At 42.2% G+C, this 23089-nt stretch overlaps 1 protein-coding gene across 1 annotated transcript in view; it reads left to right on the top strand.

Moving 5' to 3' along the window:
• The window catches only part of LOC134357385 (SHC-transforming protein 3-like), a 157244-nt gene that overhangs the window by 58630 nt on the left and 75525 nt on the right, over positions 1-23089 (top strand). The window contains exon 2 of the mRNA XM_063068903.1: positions 8581-8651. Within this exon, the coding sequence (XP_062924973.1) occupies positions 8581-8651 (71 nt within the window). The remainder of the gene's footprint in view (positions 1-8580; positions 8652-23089) is intronic.

Here is a 23089-nt window from a genome sequence, read left to right as displayed (position 1 = left end):
ACCTTGAAGGTCTGGATAAACCTTTCAGCTAACCCATTTGTTGCTGGGTGGTGAGGAGCTGACTTGAAATGTCTGGTGTCATTTTTCTTTATGAAGTCAGAATTCTTCTGACATGTATTGTGGTGTGTTGCAACTCACAATTTGTTCGAGTAAGCCGTTTCTGACGAAGACACCTGTGGGGGTGCATTTTGAACTTTTTGGCATCCCAGACAGTTTTTGGCCAAGGCTTCTATCGGTTTATCTATTCCCTTCTCAAATACCTTCTGATTAGCATTGAGCAGCAGTACAGTCTCTGGTTAGTGCTACCATTTGGGCTGCAGTTGCCTGTTGATGCCACACTGAGAGCTTTAAATGAGTGCCAGTCTAGTTGGATTTTTCTTCACCATTTATGCCCAAAAATTGTTGGCCCTCCTCTTTTCAATACATAGAGCTCTAACTGTTTTGTTTGACCTTTGGGAGATACCTTTTCACCTGTTTAAGTCTTTAGCATCAATGACATCTTCTCTAATGGCATCTTATAAAACAGTCTGTTGTAATCAGCCTCTGAAATTATGGACAAAGCTGATCCTGTATCCAGCTCCATTTTCAGTTTTCCACTGGACACATCTATTGGGATCCAGATGATTTTGTTATCTGCTTCAGTTACACTATGCAGTTCTATGCATGACAGTTCACCTTTGTCAGAGTCTATGTTCTCTGATTCAGCTTTACAATCAGTAACTTTATGTATTTGCTTAGTTTTGTGTTTGAGACTTCTCACTCAGTTGTGCTTTTTGTCTGCCTTGCACATTCTCTGTTTGTGACTTTGTTTGTGACACTTTCTGAAGACTTTTTCTTTGAACTAATGGTCATTGTATCATGGGAGGATTTTCCACATCAATAATATCTTTGGCTTTTTGCACCATTCAGGGACACTTTGTGCATTTCACATTCTATCCTTTTTTGTAGTTTTGCTGCAGTCTCTAATGATATTGCAATTGTCAATCCCCATTCTAGGTTAGGTCTCTTTCAGATAGTAGCCTCTTTTGAGTGCTTTGACTATGCATGCCACTTACAAGCCTGTCCCTTCATGCATCAGAAAGTCTACCTCTAAAGTCACAGTACTAGGAAAGTTTATGCAGTTTTACATTGTATTCAGAAATGCTTTCATCGTTTGACTGGTTCCTTTTGTAAAATCTAAATCTCTCAGCTATTGACAGCAGTTTAAGGTTCAAGTGATGGTGTAAAATTGTAATAATTTCATCAGACGTCTTGCGTGCTGGCTTTTCAGGGGTTACTAGGTTGTGTAAAAGTCTATATGCTTGGGCTCATTGAAGTGTACCCTAAGAAGAGTCGGGACTTTCTTTTGCTTCTCCAGGTTGTTTGCATTACAATACAGTTCCACCCTCTCGATATACGACTCCCAGCCTTCATTAGCACCATCAAATTCTTCAACTTTCCCGACTGAAGCCATTGCCATTTTATTTTCACTTTAAATTCAGCACACGTTTCACTGTTACTCAGGTGTTCCTTCGGCTTTCTCGTGCTGTTTAACTCTCACTGTTTCGTCCCACATCTGTTGGTGCAGTTCATGATATTTTCTGACATTCAGGTTCATACCCATCGCCAATTTGTTGTTTCTGTGCACCACTATATTTCAATTAAGTAAAAGCATGCATGCAGGAGATGGATTAACTGGTGTATTCACATTGCAATGAGAGAGAGAAAGCAATGCGTGTATGTAGAAAGCAATGCGCATATGTAGGCAACAGCGCACGTGCAGACAACAGATCAATACATAGAGCTGGGGGGGGGGCGTCATTGTGCTCAGAAAAATAGATCCATACTTTACAGTGGTCATAATATGATAGAATACGCCCTGCAGTTTGAGAAGGAGAAGGTAAAATCAAAGTTATCAGTATTGCCATGGAGTGAAGGGAACTACAGAGGCATGAGAGAAGAGCTGGCCGAAGTTGATTGGAAGGGAATACTAGCATGGATGAAGGCAGAATAGTATCGGATGGTGTAAATGGGGGAAATTTGGATGACACAGGAAAGATACATCCCAAAGGTGAAGAGGTTTTCTAAAAGGAGGACGAGGAAACCATAGCTGACAAGGAAATTCAAAGACACCATAAAAGCAAAAGCGAAGGCATATAATATAGCAAAAAAATGTTGGGAAGGTAGAGGATTGGGAACCTTTTGAAAACCAACAGAAGCCAACTAAAAAAGACACAGAGAGAAAAGATGAAATATGAAGGTAAGCTAACCAAAAATATAAAACAGAATACTAAAAGATTTTTCAGATGTATAAAGAGTAAAAGAGAGACAAAAGTAGACATTGGACTGCTGGAAAATGATGCCGTAGAGGTAGTAAAGGGGGATAGAGAAATAGTTCTTGAGGACTAGATAATTGCAAATGTCCTCCACTCTTTAAGAAGGGAGGGAGGTAGAAGAAAGAAAATTATAGGCGAGTTAGTCTGACTTCAGTATTTGGATGGCTGTTGGAGTCTATTATAAAGGATGAGGTTTTAGGATACTTGGACAAAATAAGGCAAAGTGAGTATTATTTTCTAAAGGAGAAATTTTGCCTGACAAATCTCTTGAAATTCTTTGAGGAAATAGTAGGCAGGATAGACACAGGAGAGGTAGTAGATGGTATTTATTTGGATTTTCAAAAGGCCTTTGACAAGGTGGTACACATGAGACTGCCTAACAAGATAAAAGCCCATGGTATTGCAGGAAGGGTACTAGCATGGACAGAAGATTAGCTGACTGGCAAAGAGTGGGAATAAATTTGGCCTTTTCTGCTTGGCTGCCAATGACTAGTGGTGTGCTGCAGGCGACCAGATCGGGACCACTTCTATTTACGTTGTATGTCAATGATTTGGATGATGGAATTGATGGCCTTGTGGCCAAGTTTGTGATACGAGGATAGCTGGAGCGGCAGGTAGTGTTGAGGAAGCCTGGTGTCTGTAGAAGGAATTTGACTTATGAGAGAATGGCAAAGAAGTGGCAGATGGAATATAATGTAGGGAAGTGTATGGTCATACACTTTGGCAGTAGGAATTAAAGCATAGACTATTTTTCATGGGGAGAAAATTCAAAAGTCAGAGGTACAGAGGGACTTGGGAGTACTCTTGCAGCTTTCCCTAATGGTTGACTTGCAGGTTAAGTTGATGGTAAGGAGGGCAAATGCAATGTTAGCCTTCATTTCAAGAGAACTAGAATACAAAAGCAAGGATATAATGCTAATTATAAGGCTTTGGTCAGACTGCACTTGGAATATTGCGAGCAGTTTTGGACGCCTTATTTAAGAAAAGATGTGCTGGCATTGGAGAGGGTCCAGAGGAGATTCATGAGAATGATCCCAGGAATTAAAGGGTTAATATATGAGGAGCGTTTGATAGCTCTGGGCCACAATTGCTGGAGTTTAGAAGAATGAGGGGGATCTCATTGCAACCTATCTATTATTGAGAGGTCTGGACAAAGTGGAAATGGAGAGAATATTCCCTATCGTAGGGGAATCTAGGACTAGAGGACACATTCCCAGAATTGAAGGATGTTCATTTAGAACAGAGATGAGGAAAAATTTCTCATCTTTAGCCAGAGGGTGGTGGATCTGTGGAATTCACACAGCTGTGCAGGACAAGTCAATGGGTATATTTAAGGTGGAGGTTGATAGGTTACTCATTAATTAGGGCATTAAAGGCTATGAGGAATTTAGCTGCCAATACCCACTATTTGAGCGATGGGTCTCCCCCCTCCCTACCAAGGAGGAGGTAGTTCCAGGTAACCAAGTAATTTAAACACAGGTCACTTATTTTCAGTGATACATGTTTAAGTTCAAACAACATTCTTAAAGCACGTTTAAAACTTGTCGAGGATTTCTATCTTATAAAACGGTTCCAAATTACAAATTATTTCTAAAAAACAAAGCATTTCCAAAACACAGCTACAATTTCTATAACCAAAATGCCATACCTATGAGCCACTGACAAACCAGTCATTCATCAAAGAAATCAAAAGCAGATGAATGGAATCTAATTCATCCTCTGTTTCTGTCATTCTTCTTGATGTTTCTGGACCATTCCTATTACGTCTGAACTGCTCTCTATGTTTATCCTGCTTCTCTGCTACAGGTAACTTTACACACTGATAATATTTTTTTCAGATTCCTTTTAACACAAGTAGCCTAAAAGCTTCTGGAGACGGAAAACCCAGGTGCCCACAGATGTTGTTGTGAAGCTGATTCTCTTAAGTATACAAACCGTCCAATTATTTCATATGCCAAGTGAAAATTTCAAACTGTAAGCTTCCTTCAACTAAACAACTTAACCAGCATTATTTGTTTGAAAGATTCAAAAGTAAGATAACCCTTACTTTTGTATTACACAGCAGCTCATTAGCAATAAGCCCAGATGCTGTGAGCCAGCAAACCTGTTCTTTAGATAGGGCTTTAGGCAAAGCTGCTTGACAGTTATATTAAGAACTGATGACACACTCTCGGTTACAATTAGAAGCTAAAGAAAGAATATTAGTTGGAAGCAACACACACACACACACACACAAAATGCTGGAGGAAATCAGCAGGCCAGGCAGTATCTATGGAAAAGAGTAAACAGTCGACGTTTCGGGCTGAAACCCTTTATCAGGGCTGGAAAGGAAGGGGAGAAATCAGGGTTGGAAGTTCAACGTACTCAAAAACAACACTTTAATCTCTAGCAGTGTCTGCTGCTAGTGTTTAGAAAGCTGAGTTTGGCAAAAAAGAAAAGCGTCCTGGCCCCCTGGACAGTGAATATCCACCACACTTCTTCAATGGTGTTACTCACTGTCAGCATCTCTGGTTCTAACAACCCTGGCACCTCCCACCTCTGGGCTGAGATCTTCCTCACTGTTGGTGGGCCCCCGGGCTTCCCTTTCTCTACCACTACTCTCCAACACTGGGCCTCTCAGTCTCCCCTGTCGCCTCTTGAGTCCTCCGAGCCTCCATCCTCTTCCCACCCTGTCTTCCAACTCCTGTGTGATGCAGAGGCACGATTAAAGTAACACTGCATCACATTCCTGGAGGTCGTGTTGATGAGAGTCACTGCTGAATCACCAGTCAAGAGCTACCTAAAGCGGAGTAACTGATTCATATGTATAAACCATTAATAGACATGAAAACTTTGAGAAGAACTGTTTCAGTACACTTCATTCAGGAATTTATGGAAGTGAAGAGAATATCATCATATCAGATGAGTGGGAATTAAGACAAATATTTTAAGCTGTCTGGCCTCATGAAGGCCATCCTTTATGTATGTCACAGTGAAAAGAATATGCAGCTTTGTTCTTCATTTTGAAAATCAGTGAGATTTGTAAGTCAATAGAATACACGAATGGGTGAGTAAGCTTGCTTTCAAGGTGTACGCTTTGTTTTTGAGATTACTTCCCCAAATCTTTAGCCTATTGTAGAAACCTAGTGAAGATGACTTTTTTTGACCTTGTATTTATACACTTAGTGGTCATTTTATTAGATGTCTCCTCTACCTAATAAAGTGGCCAATGCGTGTATGTTTGTAGTCTTCTGCTGCTGTAGCCCAGCCACTTCAAGGTATTGTGCTTTCAGAGATAATCTTCTGCACAGCACTGTAGTAATGTGTGATTATTTGAGTTACCGTCATCTTTCTGTCAGTTCGAACCAGTTTGCCCATTCTCCTCTGACCTCTCTCATTAACAAGGTGTTTTCACCATGGAACTGCCACACACTAGACATTCTATTCTTGCTTTTTTGCACTGTTCTCTGTAAACACTAGAAACTGTCATACATAAAAATCCCAAGAGATCAGCAGTTTCTGAGATACTCAAACCACCTCGCATGGCACCAACAGTCATTCCACTGTCTAAGTCACTTAGGTCACATTTCTTTCCTATTCTGATGTTTGGTCTGAACAACTACCAAACCTCTTGACCATATTTTCATGCATTTATGCATTGAGTCGCTGCCACGTAATTGGTTGATTAGGTATTTGTGTTAATGAGTAGGTGTACCGAATAAAGTGGCCACTGAATATAGGTGAAGCTGATAGAAAGATATTTTTTCTGAAATTAAGGATGAAACATTTTGAGGATAAGGTCTGTGCCCAGAGCATCACAAGCTGTAACAGAGTGGAATAAACGCGAACATTTCCCCATATCTTTGGCATCATTCAATAAAGGGTAGACTTTTGTTGGTAGAATTTTAGTAAATTTTGATTATCAAAGGAGTTCTTGCCAATCAGAGTGGGAGTGAATTTCCATTTAGAGCCAAAGCGAAGGGAATAGAACAAATCATGGTCATGAGGGCAAATTGACAATGGAATGGAAGACAATGGTTGTTCAGATAAGAAGCCTACTTATCAGTGATCCCACAATATCTTCAGGAATGTTGAAATAGGATTGCAGAATTCATTGAAAACAGTATGGAGCTCTGTGGAGGAGGGCATTCATCATATGGCCATATGCTGTTCATCTACTTACGTCTCAAATTGTTGATGAAATCTAATTTATTAGCATGGGGCTCATGTAACTATCACAAAACATCACTGAAAAACCCAGCCCAGAAAAATTGCATTCATTTGTGTCATCACATTCACAGAGAAACTCTATTGCAAAGTCTGACAAAGTTTCCAGGATTAGCAAGAACTCTGGCCAATGTGAATTTTAGAGCTTATGGCAAAGCTGTAATTCCTCTTCACCCACAGCTGGAGACCATCAAAACTTTTATACAAGCCTGTTATCTTTCAGTTCAATGGACCTTACACGTCAACACTCCCTTAGTGAACAAATCGGGGTGCATACCGCCTCCTTTACAAAAATGTTTCAAACCACCAATTTCTTATATTTGAGGAACGAGGTCTCCTCATTTGGAACTGAAGTTCCCGATGAACTCAATTTCTGCTGTGATAGCGCAAGTGCACTGCAGAAACTTTTCTGGAAATGTTAGTCCAAGGCTGGGTGGAGGCATAGTCAGATCTCAGTCAAGGACCACTTAATCAAACACTTGTTATGAGCTTGCAGTTGTCTGCATGGATGCACAAAGTTAGCAGAGCTGCTCTGTACATAAATCAAACATGAATTGGCCATGTTACCTCAACAGAATTTTGGCCTACATGTGCACCGTTAAACAAATGCTACAGATCATTGCATAGCAAGTCAGTAAACATTTTAGCCACAATTGATTGCTCATTGCACACTTTCCAGAGCATTCAAGACTATGAGTCAATGAGTGTCTATCAACAGCTGCTCCTTGGAACAACATGACTTGACTTCCATGTAGCTGGCATGCACATGGAAGAACTTCGTCCAATGTGAAATAAAAACAGAAAGTGTCAGAAATTCTCAGTGGGTCAGCCCTCATTTGTGGGAAGAGAAACAGGGATTATGTCAGAGACTTTTCATCAGAACTAAGAAGGTGAGGAAAGAAGCTCATTAAGCTGCAGGGAAGTTGGGGCGGGGGATTACGTCTCTGATAGGGTAAGACCCAGGTGACCATGGGGAAAGATGTTCTCGTCAATGAGAACCACATTGTGAAGGACATGAGGCTCACACGATTCAAGTTTATTTATCACATGTACATTGAAGCCTACAGTGAAATGAGTTATTTATGTTAGCAACCAATGCACCTGAGGGTGTGCTGCGGACAGTCCACAAGTGTCGCCACACATTGCAGTGCCAGCACAGCTTAGCCACGGTACAGAACACAACACAACAAGTAACAGAACAATGGAAAAACAAGCCCCTTTCCTCCTTCCCATTCATGTACATGCTAGTTCATTAACACCAAGAAAGGCTATCTATTTTGGCTTACAGTGGACTCGGACTCAGTATGGGACTTGGACTCGCAGGCATTGGGCTTCAACTTCCCCAGGGGACCCACAGGGTAATTATATCAATAATTGTCTGATCGGGCTTCCACTGGTGGGATTTCATTCTGGAGCTGAATGAATTTTCATTAGTCCTGGGGAAAACAAAATGCACCCGCATTTCTTTCACACATACCTTTCAGCAAATGATCAGTATTCTTAAATTACTATCTATCCTTTACCATACCAGAGATGGCAGTCCAGTAATATAGGGAGGGGATTTGAGTACAGGAGCAAACACGTCTTGCTGCAGTTATGCAGAGCAGAAACTATACATGCAGTGTTGTGTGCAGTTTGGATCTTTTTACCTGGGAAGAAATGTATTTGTAAATGTATAGAATGAGAGCACTTAAAGTGATAAAACATCCTTATTTTAGTCGTGTCAAAGGATGATAATGGCACCCAGGCAGTGTATCCATGATGATAAGTAGGTAAAAGAGTTTGTTGTATTGTGCAGCATTTCAAACAAAACATATAATACAAGCACAAAATCTACCTCTTGAAGAAGCTCGTTGGAAAACTTGGTTGATAATGCTCCTGTAAAATTTCACTGATTGTAAATTCTGTAAAAATATCAATTGTTGCTATTAATATGCTTTCAAATATTGTGAGAAATAAATTATTCTTTGAATGGAATAAGAAGAAAAGTGATGAATGTATTAGACTGCTAGTGTTTACTTAAAAAAACACCTAAATTGTTATTTAATTTTTTTTGCAGTATCTAGGCTGCATAGAAGTCTTACGGTCAATGCGTTCCCTCGATTTCAATGTAAGGACGCAGATCACAAGGTAAGGTAAAATTTTAAAATGCATTACTCAATTAATTAACATGCAAGTTTTCAAATCTTCGCTGGCTGTGATAAATTTATGAGTTAAAAATAACATCATATATTTAAGAGAGAATGGTATATCTGAGAAAATTCAGATATGGGTCAAGTATGGTTCGAGTAAGTACTGTGAAAGCTTCCTCGATGTGTCAGGTTGTATGTCAGTGTTTCAGACATCTCAATGATCCTGAACGTTACTTACACAGCACAGAGACTCTTCGATTTATTTAAGCTGCTAAGGTGAGACATGATCAAGTGCTTTGGAAAGAGATTGGAGAGCAAAGTTGAACTGCAGGTAGCATGTTTTGTTTTTGGCTGCCCAATGAAATTACAAAAGAAAAATAATTTCAATAGTAGTCAATTAAAGGCCCAATTGTGGGGAGTTTCTGATGGCAAAGTTCTTGGTGGGGAGAGGGGAAACAAATGGAGACAGAAGAGATGCTGGAATCTGGAGCAGCACACAATCTGCTAGAAGAAGTCAATGGGTCAAACTGCACCTTTGAGAGTGAAGAGATCTTGATGTTTCAGGTTGAAAACCTGCATCGGGAGAAATGGTATTTATGGGTTATAGTCATAGTGGTTTGTTGGATTAGTAGTCGCAGGGAGGGTAAGTGGAAAGAAGTACAAATGGTGGTCAGGGTTTCTAAATTTAGGCAGGGGCTGATGATGATTGGAAGGAAGATCCTGGCTGGGGTGAGGGTGTAAGCAGAGTCTGTGGAGGAATAAGTTTCCTGGGTAACTTGTGGGTCTGATGCAAACACTGATAGCATTATGCCCCTTTTTGCCCATAACAGAGAACTCAACAAGCAACAGATCAACAGGACTCTTGCCCCCTTTTGGGCCAAAAGGAGTGCTGTAAAGAACAGCTCATCGATTTAATCCATTTGCCTCCTCTAACCTGCAAGTATTCCCAAGGCCAGAATAAAATTTGGCGCATAATATAAAAAAAGATAGCAAAAGTTTTTATAAATATATAAAGTGGAAGAGGGTGGCTAAAGTCAACGTAGGTCCCTTGGAAGACGAGAAAGGGAAATGGATATTGGGTGATAACGTAATGGCTGAGGCTTTGAACGACTATTTTGTGTTGGTCTTCATGGTGGAAGACACGTCTAATATGCCAAAGAAGGATGTAATGGACAAAATGGGAGGTGAGGACCTCGATAAAATCACTGTCATTAAAGAGATAGTGATGAGCAAACTAGAGGGTCTGAAGGTAGATAAGTCCCCTGGTCCTGATGGGATGCATCCCAGGGTGCTGAGGGAATAGGCGGAGGTTATAGTAGATGTATTGGTAATCATTTATCAAAACGGTCTAGAGCTGTCAGGTCCCAGCGGATTGAAAGACAGCAAATGCCACGCCATTTTTTAAAAAAGGATGTAGGCAAAAGACGGGCAACTATAGGCCAGTTAGCTTAACATCTATAGTCGGGAAAATGCTTGAAGCTGTCACCAAGGAAGAAATAGCGAAACATTTAGAAAGGAGTGGTTCCATTAGACAGATGCAGCATAAATTCAGAAAGGGCAGATCCTGTTTGACAAACTTACTGGAGTTCTTTGAGGACATAATGAGTGCAGTGGATAGAGGGGAATAGGTAGATGTTGTATACTTGGATTTCCAGAAAGCGTTCAATAAGGTGCCGCACAAGAGACTTATAAATAAGATACGGATGTATGGAGTCGGAGGAAGTGTATTGGCATGGATAGTGGATTGGTTAACCAATAGAAGGCAGAGAGTTGGTATAAACGGGTGTTTCTCTGGTTGGCAGTCAGTGGTGAGTGGGGTGCCGCAGGGGTCTGGGCCTGCAGTTGTTTACCATTTACATTGATGATTTGGAAGAGGGGACTGAGTGTAGCGTAGCAAAATTTGCTGATGACACTAAACTGAGTGGAAAAGCAAATTGTACAGAGGATGTGGAGAGTCTGCAGAGGGATATAGATAGGTTAAGTGAGTGGGCCAAGGTCTGGCAGATGGAATACAATGTTGGTAAATGTGAGATCATCCACTTTGGAAGGAGTAATAGGAGAGCAGATTATTATTTAAAACGTGAAAGATTGCAGCATGCTGTTGTGCAGAGGGACTTGGGAGTGCTTGTGCATGAATCGCAAAAAGTTGGCTTGCAGGTACAAAAGGTTATTAAGAAGGCAAACGAAATGTTGGTCTTCATTGCTAGAGGGGTTGAATTCAAGAGCAGGGAGGTCATGCTGCAACTATACAGGGTACTGGTGAGGCTGTACCTGGAGTACTGTGTGCAGTTCTGGTCTCCATACTTGAGGAAGGATATACTGGCTTTGGAGGCAGTGCAGAGGGGTTCACCATGTTGATTCCAGGGATGAAGGGGTTAACCTATGTGAAGAGATTGAGTCGCCTGGGACTATACTCTCTGGAGTTCAGAAGAATGAGAGGGGATCTTATAGAAACATACAAAATTTTGAAAGGGATAGATAAGATAGAAGTAGGAAAGTTGTTTCCACTGGTAGGTGAGACTAGAACTAGAGGACATTGCCTCAAGATTCAGGGGAGAAGATTTAGGATGGAGATGAGGAGAAACTGTTTTTCCCAGAGAGTAGTGAATCTGTGAAATTCTCTGCCCAGGGAAGCAGTTGAGGCTTTTTCACTAAATATATTTAAGGAACAGTTAGATAGGTTTTTACATAGTAGGGGAATTAAGGGTTATGGGGAAAAGGCAGGTCGATGGAGCTGAATTTATGGACAGATCAGCCATGATCTTATTGAACGGCGGGGCAGGCTCGATGGGCTGGATTACCTACTCCTGCTCCTATTTCTTATGTTCTCACGTTAACTGGCTGGCTGTAGATAATGAGGAACAGGCACAAAAAGCTGGAGGAACTCAGCAGGCCAGGCAGCATCTATGGAAAAAAGTACAGTCATTTCGGGCTGAAACCCTTCAGCAGAACTGGGACATACCTTTTTCCCATAGATGCTGCCTGGCCTGCTAAGTTTTTCCAGCATTTAGTGTGTGTGTCGCTTGGATTTCCAGCATCTGCAGATTTTCTCTTGTTTACAGTTAATGAGGGATAACTTCATTCAATAGATAGATAGATACTTTATTGGTACCAAAGGAAATTATGATGTCACAGTAGCATTACAAGAGCACAGATATAAATATTAGAAGGGAAGTAGAAATAATAAAAAATAAGTTACCGCAAGCAGTCTAACAGGAAGGGGTCATCACTTCCCAGCTATAGGTTGATTCATTATAAACACAAATTACTTTGCAGATGCTGGGGTCAAAGCAACACGCACAACACGCTGGAGGAACTCAGCAGGTCAGGCAGCATCCGTGGAAACGAACAGCCAATGTTTCGGGCCGGAACCCTTTGTCAGGACTGAAGAGGGAAGGGGAAGGGGCCCTATAAAGAAGGTGGGGGGAGGGTGGGAAGGAGAAGGCTGGTAGGTTCCAGGTGAAAAACCAGTAAGGGGAAAGATAAAGGGGTGGGGGAGGGGAAGCAGGGAGGGGATAGGCAGGAAAGGTGAAGAAGGAACAGGGGAAAGCACAATGGGTAGTAGAAGGAGGCAGAACAAAGAGGGTGGTGATAGGCAAACACGAGGAAATCGCAGATGCTGGAATTTCAAGCAACACACATAAAAATTGCTGGTTCACCAGCAATTTTTATGTGTGTTGGGTGGTGATATGCAGCTGGACGAGGGGGCAGAGAGAAACTGGGATGGGGGAAGGGAGGGGGAGGGAATTACCGGAAGTTGGAGAATTCAATGTTCATGCCCAGGGGCTGGAGGTATGGTGTTGTTCCTCCAACCTGAGTTTGGCCTCATCATGGCAATAGAGGGGGCCATGTATGGACATATCCAGCACATTATCCTCTGCACCTTCCGTCACGTTCAACAAGACTCCACCACTAAGCACATCTTTCCCTCTCTACCCCTCTCCGCTTTCCGCAGGGATCGCTCCCTCCGCGACTTCTTGGTCCACACGTCCCTCCCCACGGATCTCCCACCCGGCACTTATCCCTGCAAGCGTAAGTGCTACACCTGTCCCTACACCTCCTCTCTTGCCACCATTCAGGGCCCCAAACAGTCCTTCCAGGTGAGGCAACACTTCACTTGTGAGTCTGTTGGAGTCATCTATTGCATCCGGTGCTCCCGGTGCGGCCTCCTCTACATCGGTGAAACCCGACGCAGATTGGGGGGCCACTTCATTAAGCACCTCTGCTCCGTCCACCACAACAGACAGGATCTCCCGGTTCCACCCACTTCAACTCTGCTTCACATTCCCATTCGGATATGTCCATACACGGCCTCCTCTACTGCCATGATGAGGCCAAACTCAGGTTGGAGAAGCAAAACCTCGTATACTGTCTGGGTAGTCTCCAGCCCCTGGGCATAATCATTGAATTCTCCAACTTCCGGTAATTCCCTCTCCCTCCCTTACCCCATCCCAGTTTCTCTCTGCCCCCTCCCCCAGCTGCCTATTGCCTCCCTCATGGTTCTGCCTCCTTCTACTACCCATTGTGCTTTCCCCTATTCCTTCTTCACCTTTCCTGCCTATCCCCTTCCTGCTTCCTCTCCCCCACCCTTTTATCTTTCCCCTTACTGGTTTTTCACCTGGCACCTACCAGCCTTCTCCTTCCCACCCTCCCCCCACCTTCTTTATAGGTTGACTCATTATAGAGCCTAATGGCCGAGGGTAAGGATGACCTCAAATAGCGCTCTTTGGAGCACCACAGTTGCTTACTCTATTACTAAAAGTGCTTCTCTGTTCAGCCAAGGTGGCATGCAGAGGGTGAGAAAAGTTGTCTAGAATTGCCAGGATTTTCCACAGAATCTTTTGTTCCACCACAGTCTCCGGTGTGTCCAGTTTGACTCCTATAACAGAGCCAGCCTTTCTAATTGGTTTATTGAGCCTGTTGTTATCACCCATGTTGATACAATTATCCCAACACACCACCGCATAAAAGATTGTACTGGCGACAACTGACTAGTAGAACATGTGAAGGAGAGGCCTGCATACTCCAAAGGACCTCAATCTCCTCAGGAAGTAGAGGTGACTCTGGCCCCTCTTGTACACGGCCTCTGTGTTGGTGCTCCGCTCAAGTCTGTCATCCAGGTGCACCCCCAGGTACTTGAAGGTCCTCACCACATCCACGTCTTCACCATCAATAGTGACAGGGAGCAATGCAGGCTTAGCCTTCCTGAAGTCCATCACCATCTCCTTTGCCTTACTGATGTTGAACTACAGATGTTTCAGCTTGCACCATTTGACAAAGTCCTCCGCCAGGGCCCTGTATTCACCTTCCCATCCTCCCTTTATACACCCAACTATTGCTGAGTCATCAGAGAATTTCTGCAGATGACATGACTCAGTGTTGTATCTAAAGTTCGAGGTGTACAAGGTAAACAAGAAGGGAGCCAATACAGTCCCTTGTGAGGCCCCAGTGCTGCTTATAGCCTTGTATGACACACAGATCTGAAGCCACACATACTGTGGTCAGCCAGTCAGGTAGTCCGTTATCCAGGATGCAATGGAAATGCCAATCTGCATTGAATGGAGATTTTCCCCCAGCAATGAGGGCTGTATGGTATTGAAGGCACTTGAGAAATCAGAAAACATGATCCTCACAGTGCTACCCTGCTTATCCAGTGGGAGTAGGCTCTGTTCAGCAGGTAGATGACAGCATTGTTGACTCCAACGTACCCCTGGTAGACAAACCACAGAGGATCGAGGGCTGATCTGACCAGGGTTGGAGGAGAGCCACGACCAGCCTTTCTAGGGTCTTCATGATGTGGAATGTCAGGGCCACTGGATGGTAGTCATTCAAGAATTTTGGTTGGCCCTTCCTGGGTACTGGAACCACAAATAATATTTTCCACACAGTCGGAACCATTTCTGGGCTGAGACTGAAATTGCGCTGGGGAACTCCACACAACTGCTCAACACACTCCTTCAGGACCTTGGGGTTCACACCATCCGGTCCCAATGCTTTGCTATGTCTAAGTTTCCCCAGAGACCTTCTCACCTACTGAGTAGTGAAGGTGAGTCTATGATAACAATGTCACTCACCCCAACACTTCACTATCCCACAACCTATGGACTCACTTCAAGGACTTTTCATCTCATGTTCTGGAAATTTACTGCTTATATATTTATTAATATTATTTTTTTTTTAAATTTGCTGTGAATGCCTGCAAGAAAACAAATCTCAGGTTTGGATATGGTGACATATATTTAGTTTAATAATAAATTTATTTTCAACTTTTGAACTTTTTGAAACACTGCTAAAACATGCTCTCATTAAAATATTTAAAGGACAGACCTATTTTGTGAGAGTAAATTGGCCATCAAGCTCTCAGCCCATTACTTCAAAAATCAGATTGGTTTCCGAAAAAACTTGGTTCTGGCTTCAGCTGATTTGTTTTTTTAACCCCCAGGGAAGACCAAACTCACATACTGTAAGCTTTTGAAAATGGAAATACATTAATTCTGAAGCAGGCCAATAAGGTCAAACTCTGACCAACACATACAAAATACTAAATGGTGTGTTGATAGACTGTACAGCATAGCGGAATGGAAATTCTAGCAACATTTTATCAAAACAGTCACTAATAATGTACTTAAGTTAGTTGTGGGCCCTCTCAGCAAATGAGACACATAGACACAAGGCTGTCAGATCTTTCTAATGGCATGAAATGCAGATTTTGAACCTAATTGAATATGTATGAGGACAGGAAATCTCTATAATAGGTAGTCAAAACTGCCCAATTCATCACTGCCATCAAGGACATCTTTAGAGAAAGCTGCTGGAAAAAGGCCAGTAACATGAAGGATCTCCACACATCATGCCCATGGACTGTTTGTTCCACTACCATCATGGAGGAGAAGATATAACATCCATGCCAAGACCACCAGACTCAAAAACAGTTACTTTCCCCAAGCAGTTAGGTTGATAACCATCTCCACCTACTAACTCACCCCTCCACACCCCCACCACCACCACATTATCATCTCCATAAGACCATAGGTTATAGGAGCAGAATTAGGCTCATTTGGCACAATGAGTCTGCTCCGCCATTTCATCATGGCTGATCCATTTTTCCTCTCAGCCCAATCTCCTGATTTCTCACAAATCCCTTCATGACCTGACTGATTGAGAATCTATCAACCTATGCCTTTAATATACCCAATGGCTTGGCCTTCACAACTTCCAGTGCCAATGAATTCCACAGATACACCACTCCCTGACTAAGGAAATTCTTCCTCACCTCTGCTTGAAAATGATACCTCTCTATTCTGAGGTGCTGTACTTTGGTCTTAGAATCCCCACCATTGGAAATATCCTCTCCACATCCACTCTATTGAGGCCTTCAAGATTTGATATGTTTCAATGAGGTCACTCCTTGTTCTTCTGAATTCTAGTGAATGAAGACCCAGAGCCATCAAATGCACTTCATATGACAGACTTGTCAATCCCAGAATAATTTTCGTCAACTTCCTTTGAACCCTCACCAATGTCAACACATACTTTCTTAGCTAAGGGCCCAAAACTGCTCACAATACTCCAAGTGAGGCTTCACCAGTGCTTTATAACCCCTCAACATTACATCCTTGCTTTTATATTCTAGTAAACTTGAAATGAATGCTAACATTACATTTGCCTTCCTCACCACCGACTCAACCTGAAAATTAACCTTTAGGGAATCCAGCACAAGTCCATCTGCACCTTAGATTTTTGAATTTTCTCTCCATTTAGAAAATAGTCTACTCTTTTATTTCTTTTACTAAAGCGCATGACCATACACTTTCGAACACTGTATTCTATCTGCCACTTCTTTGCCCATTTCGCAAATCTATGAATGTCCTTCTGTAGTCTCTTTATTTCCTCAAAACTACCTTCCCCTCTACCTATCTTCATATCATCTGCAAACCTGGCCATAATCTATCCATCATCCAAATCATTGACATATAATGTAAATAGAATTGGTCCCAATACAGACCACTGTAGAACAACACCATTCACTGGCAGCCAACCAGAAAAAAGCTCCCTTAATTCCCATTCCTTGCCTTCCTCCAGTCAGTCACTGCTTTAGCCATGCTAGTATCTTTCATGTAATACTGTGGTCTCTTAACTTGTTAAGCAGCTTTATGTGTGGCACCTTGTCAAAGGCCTTCTGAAAATCCAAATACATTACATCCATTAATTCTTGTTTGCCTATACTGTTTGTTATTTTTTTCCAAAAATCCCAACAGGTTTACTAGGCAAGATTTTCCCTTGAGAAAATCATGCTGACTACAGCCTATTTTATCATGTGCCTTCAAGTACCCTGAGACCTCATCCTTAATAATCAGCTCCAACATCTTCTCAACCACAGGTCAGACTAACCAGCCTACAGCTTCCTTTCTTCAGCCTCTCTCCCTTCTTGAAGAGTGGAATGACTTGTGCAGTTTTCTATTCTTCCGGAACCATGCCAGAATCAATTGATTCTTGACAGATCATTACTAATGCCTCCGCAGTCTCTTCAGCCATCACTTTTGGAACCCTGGGGTGTACACCATTTGGTCCAGGTGACTTATCTACCTTCAGACATTTCAGTTTCTCAATAACGTTCTCCCTGGTGATGGCAACTTCACACACTTCTGCCCCTGACACTCTGAAACTTTCAGCATATTGCTAGAGTCTTCTACTGTGAAGACTGATGCAAAATACTTATTCAGTTCACCCCCCATTTCCTTGTCCCCCATTTCTATCTTTCCAGCATCATTTTCCTATGTTCCGATATCCACTCTCTCCTCTCTGTTACAATTTATGTATCTGAAGGAACTTTCAGTATCCTCTTTAATATTATTGGCTATCTTACTTTTATATTCTATCTTTTCATTCTTAATGGCTTTCTTAGTTGCTTTCTGTTGGTTTTTAAAAGCTTTCCAATCCTCTAATTTCCCACTAATTTTTGCTCTATTATATGCCCCCTCTTTGGCTTTTATGCTTGGACTTCTTTTATTAGCCATGATTGTGTCATATTGCCTTTAGAATACGTCTTCCTCCTTAGGATATATGTATTCTGCACCTTCCGAATTTCTTCCAGAAATTCCAGCCATTGCTGCTCTGCCATCATTCCTGTCAATGTTCTTTCCCAATCAATTTTGACCAGCTCTTCTCTCATGCCTCTGCTATTCCTATTACTCCACTGTAATGCTGATATATCTGGCTTTAGCTTCTCCTTCTCAAATTTCAGGGAGAATTTATTATCAATATGATCACTCGCTCCAAAAGGTTCCTTTAGCTTGAACTCTCTAATCGATTCTGTTTCCTTGAACAACACCCAGTCCAGAATAGCTGATCCCCTAATGGGCTCAACCACGAACAGCTCTAAAAAGCCATCTCATAGGCATTCTAGAAATTCTCCCTCTTAGGATCCAGCACAGCACCAACCTGATTTTCCCTGCATATTGAAATCCACCATGACTATTGTAACATTTCCCTTCTGGGATGCATTTTCTATCTCCAGCTGTAATTTGTAGGCCACATCCTTACTACTGTTTGGGGGTCTGTATACAACTCCCATCAGGGTCTTTTTAGCCTTGCAGTCCCTTAGCTCTACCCATACCTTCTGACCGTATCTCAACTCTTTCTAATGATTTGATTTCATTTTTTTTTACCAACAGAGCCACACCACCCACTCTGCCTTCCTGCCTGTCCTTTTGATACAATGTGTATCCTTGGACGTTAAATTCCCAGCTATAATCTTCTTTCAGCCACGATTCAGTGATGCTCACTATGTCATTCATACCAATCTGTAACTGTACTACAAGTTCATCTACCTTATTCCGTACTCTGCCCATTCAAACATAATACATTCAGTCCTGTATTCACCCTTTTTGATTTTGTCCTCCTTTTACATTGTAACTCATCCTGTTGACTGCAATTTTGCCTTATCATCACCTTTCCTTGCTAGCAGTCTCACTACATACTACCTCATCCTCAACACTGTCACTCCAGTTCCCATCCCCCTGCCAAATTAGTTTAAACACTCCTGAACAACTCTAACAAACGTATCCACAACAATATAGATTCCTCTCGGGTTCAGGTGTAGCCTGTCCCTTTTGTACAGGTCCTACCTTCTCCAGAAGAGATCCCAATGATCCATAAATATGAACCCTGCCCCCTGCACCAGTTCCTCAGCCATGCAGTCACCTGCCAAATCATCCTATTCTTACCTTCACTGGCGTGTGACGTGGGCAGCAATCCAAAGATCACTATCATGGAGGTCCTGTTTTTCAGCTTTCTAACTTAGCTCTCTAAAATCTCTCTTCAGTATCTCCTCACCTTTTCTACCTATGTCATTGGTGCCAATATGTACCAAGACTTCTGACTGCTCACCTTTGCCCTTGAGAATGCCATGGACATGATCCGAGACATCCCTGACCCTGGCACCTGGGAGGCAACATACCATCTGGGTGTCACAATTACGCTCACATAATCTTGTCACTGTTCCTCTGACTATGGAATCTATATCACCACTGCAGTCCTCTTCAACTCTCTTCTCTTCAGACTCAGTGCCGGAGACCCGATCACTGTTGCTCCACCTTGGTAGGTCATCTCCCTCAATAGTATCAAAAGTAGTGTACTTATTATTGAGGAGAATTAATGGCCGCAGGGATACTCTATACTGGCTGTGCATTTCTCTTCCTTTTTCTAACAGTCACCTAGTTACCTGTCTCCTGCAACTTAGGGGTGACTACCTCCATGCAGCTCCTGTCTATCATCTTCTCATTCTCCCGTATGAGTTGACGGTCATCCAGCTGAAACTCCATTTCCTTAATATGTTCCCTCAGGAGCTGCAGCTCAGTGTGTCTGGTGCAGATGTGGTTAACAGATGGGAAATGAAGAATTAAGAACAATAAGAGAAACTTGCCAGATACTTTACTTCAGCGGTCCCCAACAACCGGGCCGCGGACCAGTACCGGGCCGCAAAGCATGCGCTACCGGGCCACGAGGAGATGATACGATTCGGCGATATGAAACAATATGAGTCAGCTGCACCTTTCCTCATTCTCTGTCACGCACTGTTGAGCTTGAACGCACGCGAGGTCATTACCCGTGCGTCATCCATGTCAGCGTGGAAAGAAGATCAACTCCTTGAGCTTGCAAATGATGGCGGGCTGAAAAGTATGTTTGACATAACGTCTCTGCCGGCATTCTGGATCAAAGTCAAGGCTAAATATCCTGAGATAGCTAGGAAAGCACTGAAAACGTTGCTTCTATTTCCAACATATCGCTACAATGAATGCAAAGAAAACTAAATTGCGGAATAGACTGGACATAAGGAACCCCCTTCGAGTATCGCTGTCTCCCATCACCCTTCGATGGCACCGTCTTGTTGCAGGAAAACGAGCCCAGGGCTCCCACTGATTCAGCGATATTGGTGTGTTGCAATGATTTTATATGTTCATACGGGGAAAATATGTGCTGTGTGTTTAATATCCAAACATTACTTAAAATGTTATGATGCTATTGACTTACTTATATAACCATATAACAATTACAGCATGGAAACAGGCCATCTCTGCCCTTCTAGTCCATGCTGAACGCTACTCTCACCTAGTCCCACCGACCTGCACTCAGCCCATAACCATCCATTCCTTTCCTGTCCATATACCTATCCAGTTTTTCTTTAAATGATAATATCGAACCTGCTTCTGCCACTTCTACTGGAAGTTCGTTCAACACTTACTTCAAGCTCCCCTGTCCTCCCCTGATAATTGACTTATCGCTGTATTCATGCGAGGAAAATATGCGCTGTGTGTTTAATATTAAATTTGTTAGATAAACCTTTTAGAAATGAAATTGAAAGTATTAGCCACTTAGCACCTATATTCCAGTCATGATTAACAACCCCCCACCCCCCGAACAGAATCACTGAAAACAATTTGTAGAAAAAATCGGCACGCACATGCATGCGCAAATCACACATGCGCACTAGTGCCCGCGCAAGGCTTCATGGTCATTGTAGTCTCTCGGGGTAAACAATGTACTGACTGCTACTCTTGTCCATTGGCAAGCCTACCCCTCCCCCACCCCGGTCGGCTGGTCCGCAAGAATATTGTCAATATGAACCCGGTCCGCCCTACAAAAAAGGTTGGGGACCCCTGCTTTACGTCACCCAAACCTGATCTTGCCTAAGCCTGACGAGCCAAAGCCATTCCAAACACTGATCCTCTCACAACAACGTCAATTCGCTTGCACACAGTTTTTTATTCACCCTTTCTAATGGATCTCGCTTGGTGATTGGTCCCAGTCCAACTCTGAAAAACTGCCGCAAAGTTCTGCCTTTTTAATCTGAGTGTGGACCTGATTGTAAAGGTAGCTCTCTTCTCGTACTCCCACTCGGTGATTAGTCTCAATCCAGCTCCCTGTCACAGTCACCTTATGTACAGAGACTCCTGTGCCTTGTGTCATTTTATGGACATACAATCAATCTATACATATAACCTACGTTATGATTTATATTTATTGTATTTTTTATTATTTGTTCCTTATCTTATTGTGTTTCTTTATGCTGCATCGGATCCAGAGTAACAATTATTTCATTCTCCTTTACACTTGTGTACTGGAAATAGCATTAAGCAATCTTGAATCTTGATTGGATGGATGCAATCGGAGGCTAAACTTCTCAGTGTCTGCTTTGGCCGTAATTAAAGGACCATGACTTTATCTGGTCTTCTGCCAGGATCCCAGATGCATCTCTTATCTTTTAAGTAGGTCCTCCTCTAAGAAACACTTTTAATATTCATTACCATCATATCTTTAGCTTCCCCTTCTCCCCTCAATTCTCATTGACAAACTCCTCAGGGACCCTGTCACCTTATGTTCCACTGCTGTATATTTAACCCCAGATCACCTCTCGAATCAAACCCAAGCCTTGAACTCTGCTTGTGAGCCTCTTCCTGTTCAGACCCACTCTCTAATGATCTGCTTGACCAACGTCCATCTACAGTGTCAATGGCTAATACTTGCCTGCCCGACTTCCAACCCCACTCTGATCCTCTCTTAAACTGAGTACCTGGCTAACTTTGGATCAGTTCTCCCAGCCCTCCCCACATTCTGCTTTGTTACCTGCTCCTTCCACACAAGGTCCACCGTCTACTTTCTTTGCAGTGACTGGAGGTTGTGGTCAGAAGTTCTTTCTGCATTTGAAGTTGACTAAGTGTCTTGTGCCTGTGTGTAATGGAATTTTGGTGCCTGGAGATGTGTACAAGATAGGGATTTTCCACCCAGTCGGTGCAGATAGCTCAGTGGCAGTGGTTTTGAGTGTTTTTTCAAACCATGTACTTAGCTCATCAAGAATAAATATTTATTCCCATTAGTCTAAGCCTACTCTTCATCTTTTTAAATATATTGTATTTAAAGTACTCAGCAGCTGTTTATGGTAGCATGTTAATTCTAATGTTCTTCCAAAGAATGATTTTTATCACATGCCTTTCCTATGTTTTTAATAAGCTGGTGTTTTCAACTTGCAGATCATTGGAGAAATACAATTGACAATCATCTTCCTCTCTGCCGTCAGATTTCAGGATGGTCCACGAATCCATAAACACCACTTCGTTGTTCCTTTTTTTTTGCCCTATTTATTTATTTTTAGTTTATAGCAATTTTATGTCTTTGCACAGCACTGCTGCCACAAGACACCAAATTTCACGCCATATTGGAGAGTGATTATCAACCAGATTCATATTCTGATTCTGACTGAAGATTATCTGGTATGGAGAGATCCAAAAAACCCCACAAAATACAAAAGATAATACAAATCCATCAAAAGAAATTAAATTTAATGCTTAGTTCTTACTTTATATGATTCTATATTTTATGCCATAGGACTCAAAGAGACTGATCAGGTTAGCGTGGTTCAGTACTGCAGTTGAGTAAGTTTTGTACTTGAGTGTACGAACAGCAGAACTGCAGGCGATCCTGGGGCTCAGTCTGGGAGAGGGGTTGTCTGACCTGGGACTACCAGTAGGAGAAAGATTATTCACCTGGGGCTCCAGCTGGGACTTCAGTTGGATCAAGTAGAAGTATAATTGTGTCAGAGTGTCAGTAAGGATGTCACTGAGGAGCCAATAACATTTGAAAAAAATGCTGTAGTATTATTGTATCACTATTTAGTTAGCCATAGCCTTCTATAATTTTCAACTGGTGCAGTTCCAATTTAAAAAGTCCCAATTTGAAAAATATCTCAACTCATTAATTTCTGGTCATTTTTGAGCCTGTGTAAGCTATATCATTCCCCAATGCTTTTATATTCCGCCCAACAAATTGTGCATCAAAACAAATGCACTCAAACATAAGCATTGGATAAGTCAAAAATTATCTACTTATGATTATAATTAATGTATCTAAATATAAGATCAAGAATGCATTTGCTTACCT

This window comes from Mobula hypostoma, chromosome 16, assembly GCF_963921235.1.
Source record: "Mobula hypostoma chromosome 16, sMobHyp1.1, whole genome shotgun sequence".
NCBI lineage: Eukaryota > Metazoa > Chordata > Chondrichthyes > Myliobatiformes > Myliobatidae > Mobula > Mobula hypostoma.
Note: the sequence above shows the minus strand (reverse complement) of the source record. Positions and strands in the feature narration are given on the sequence as shown.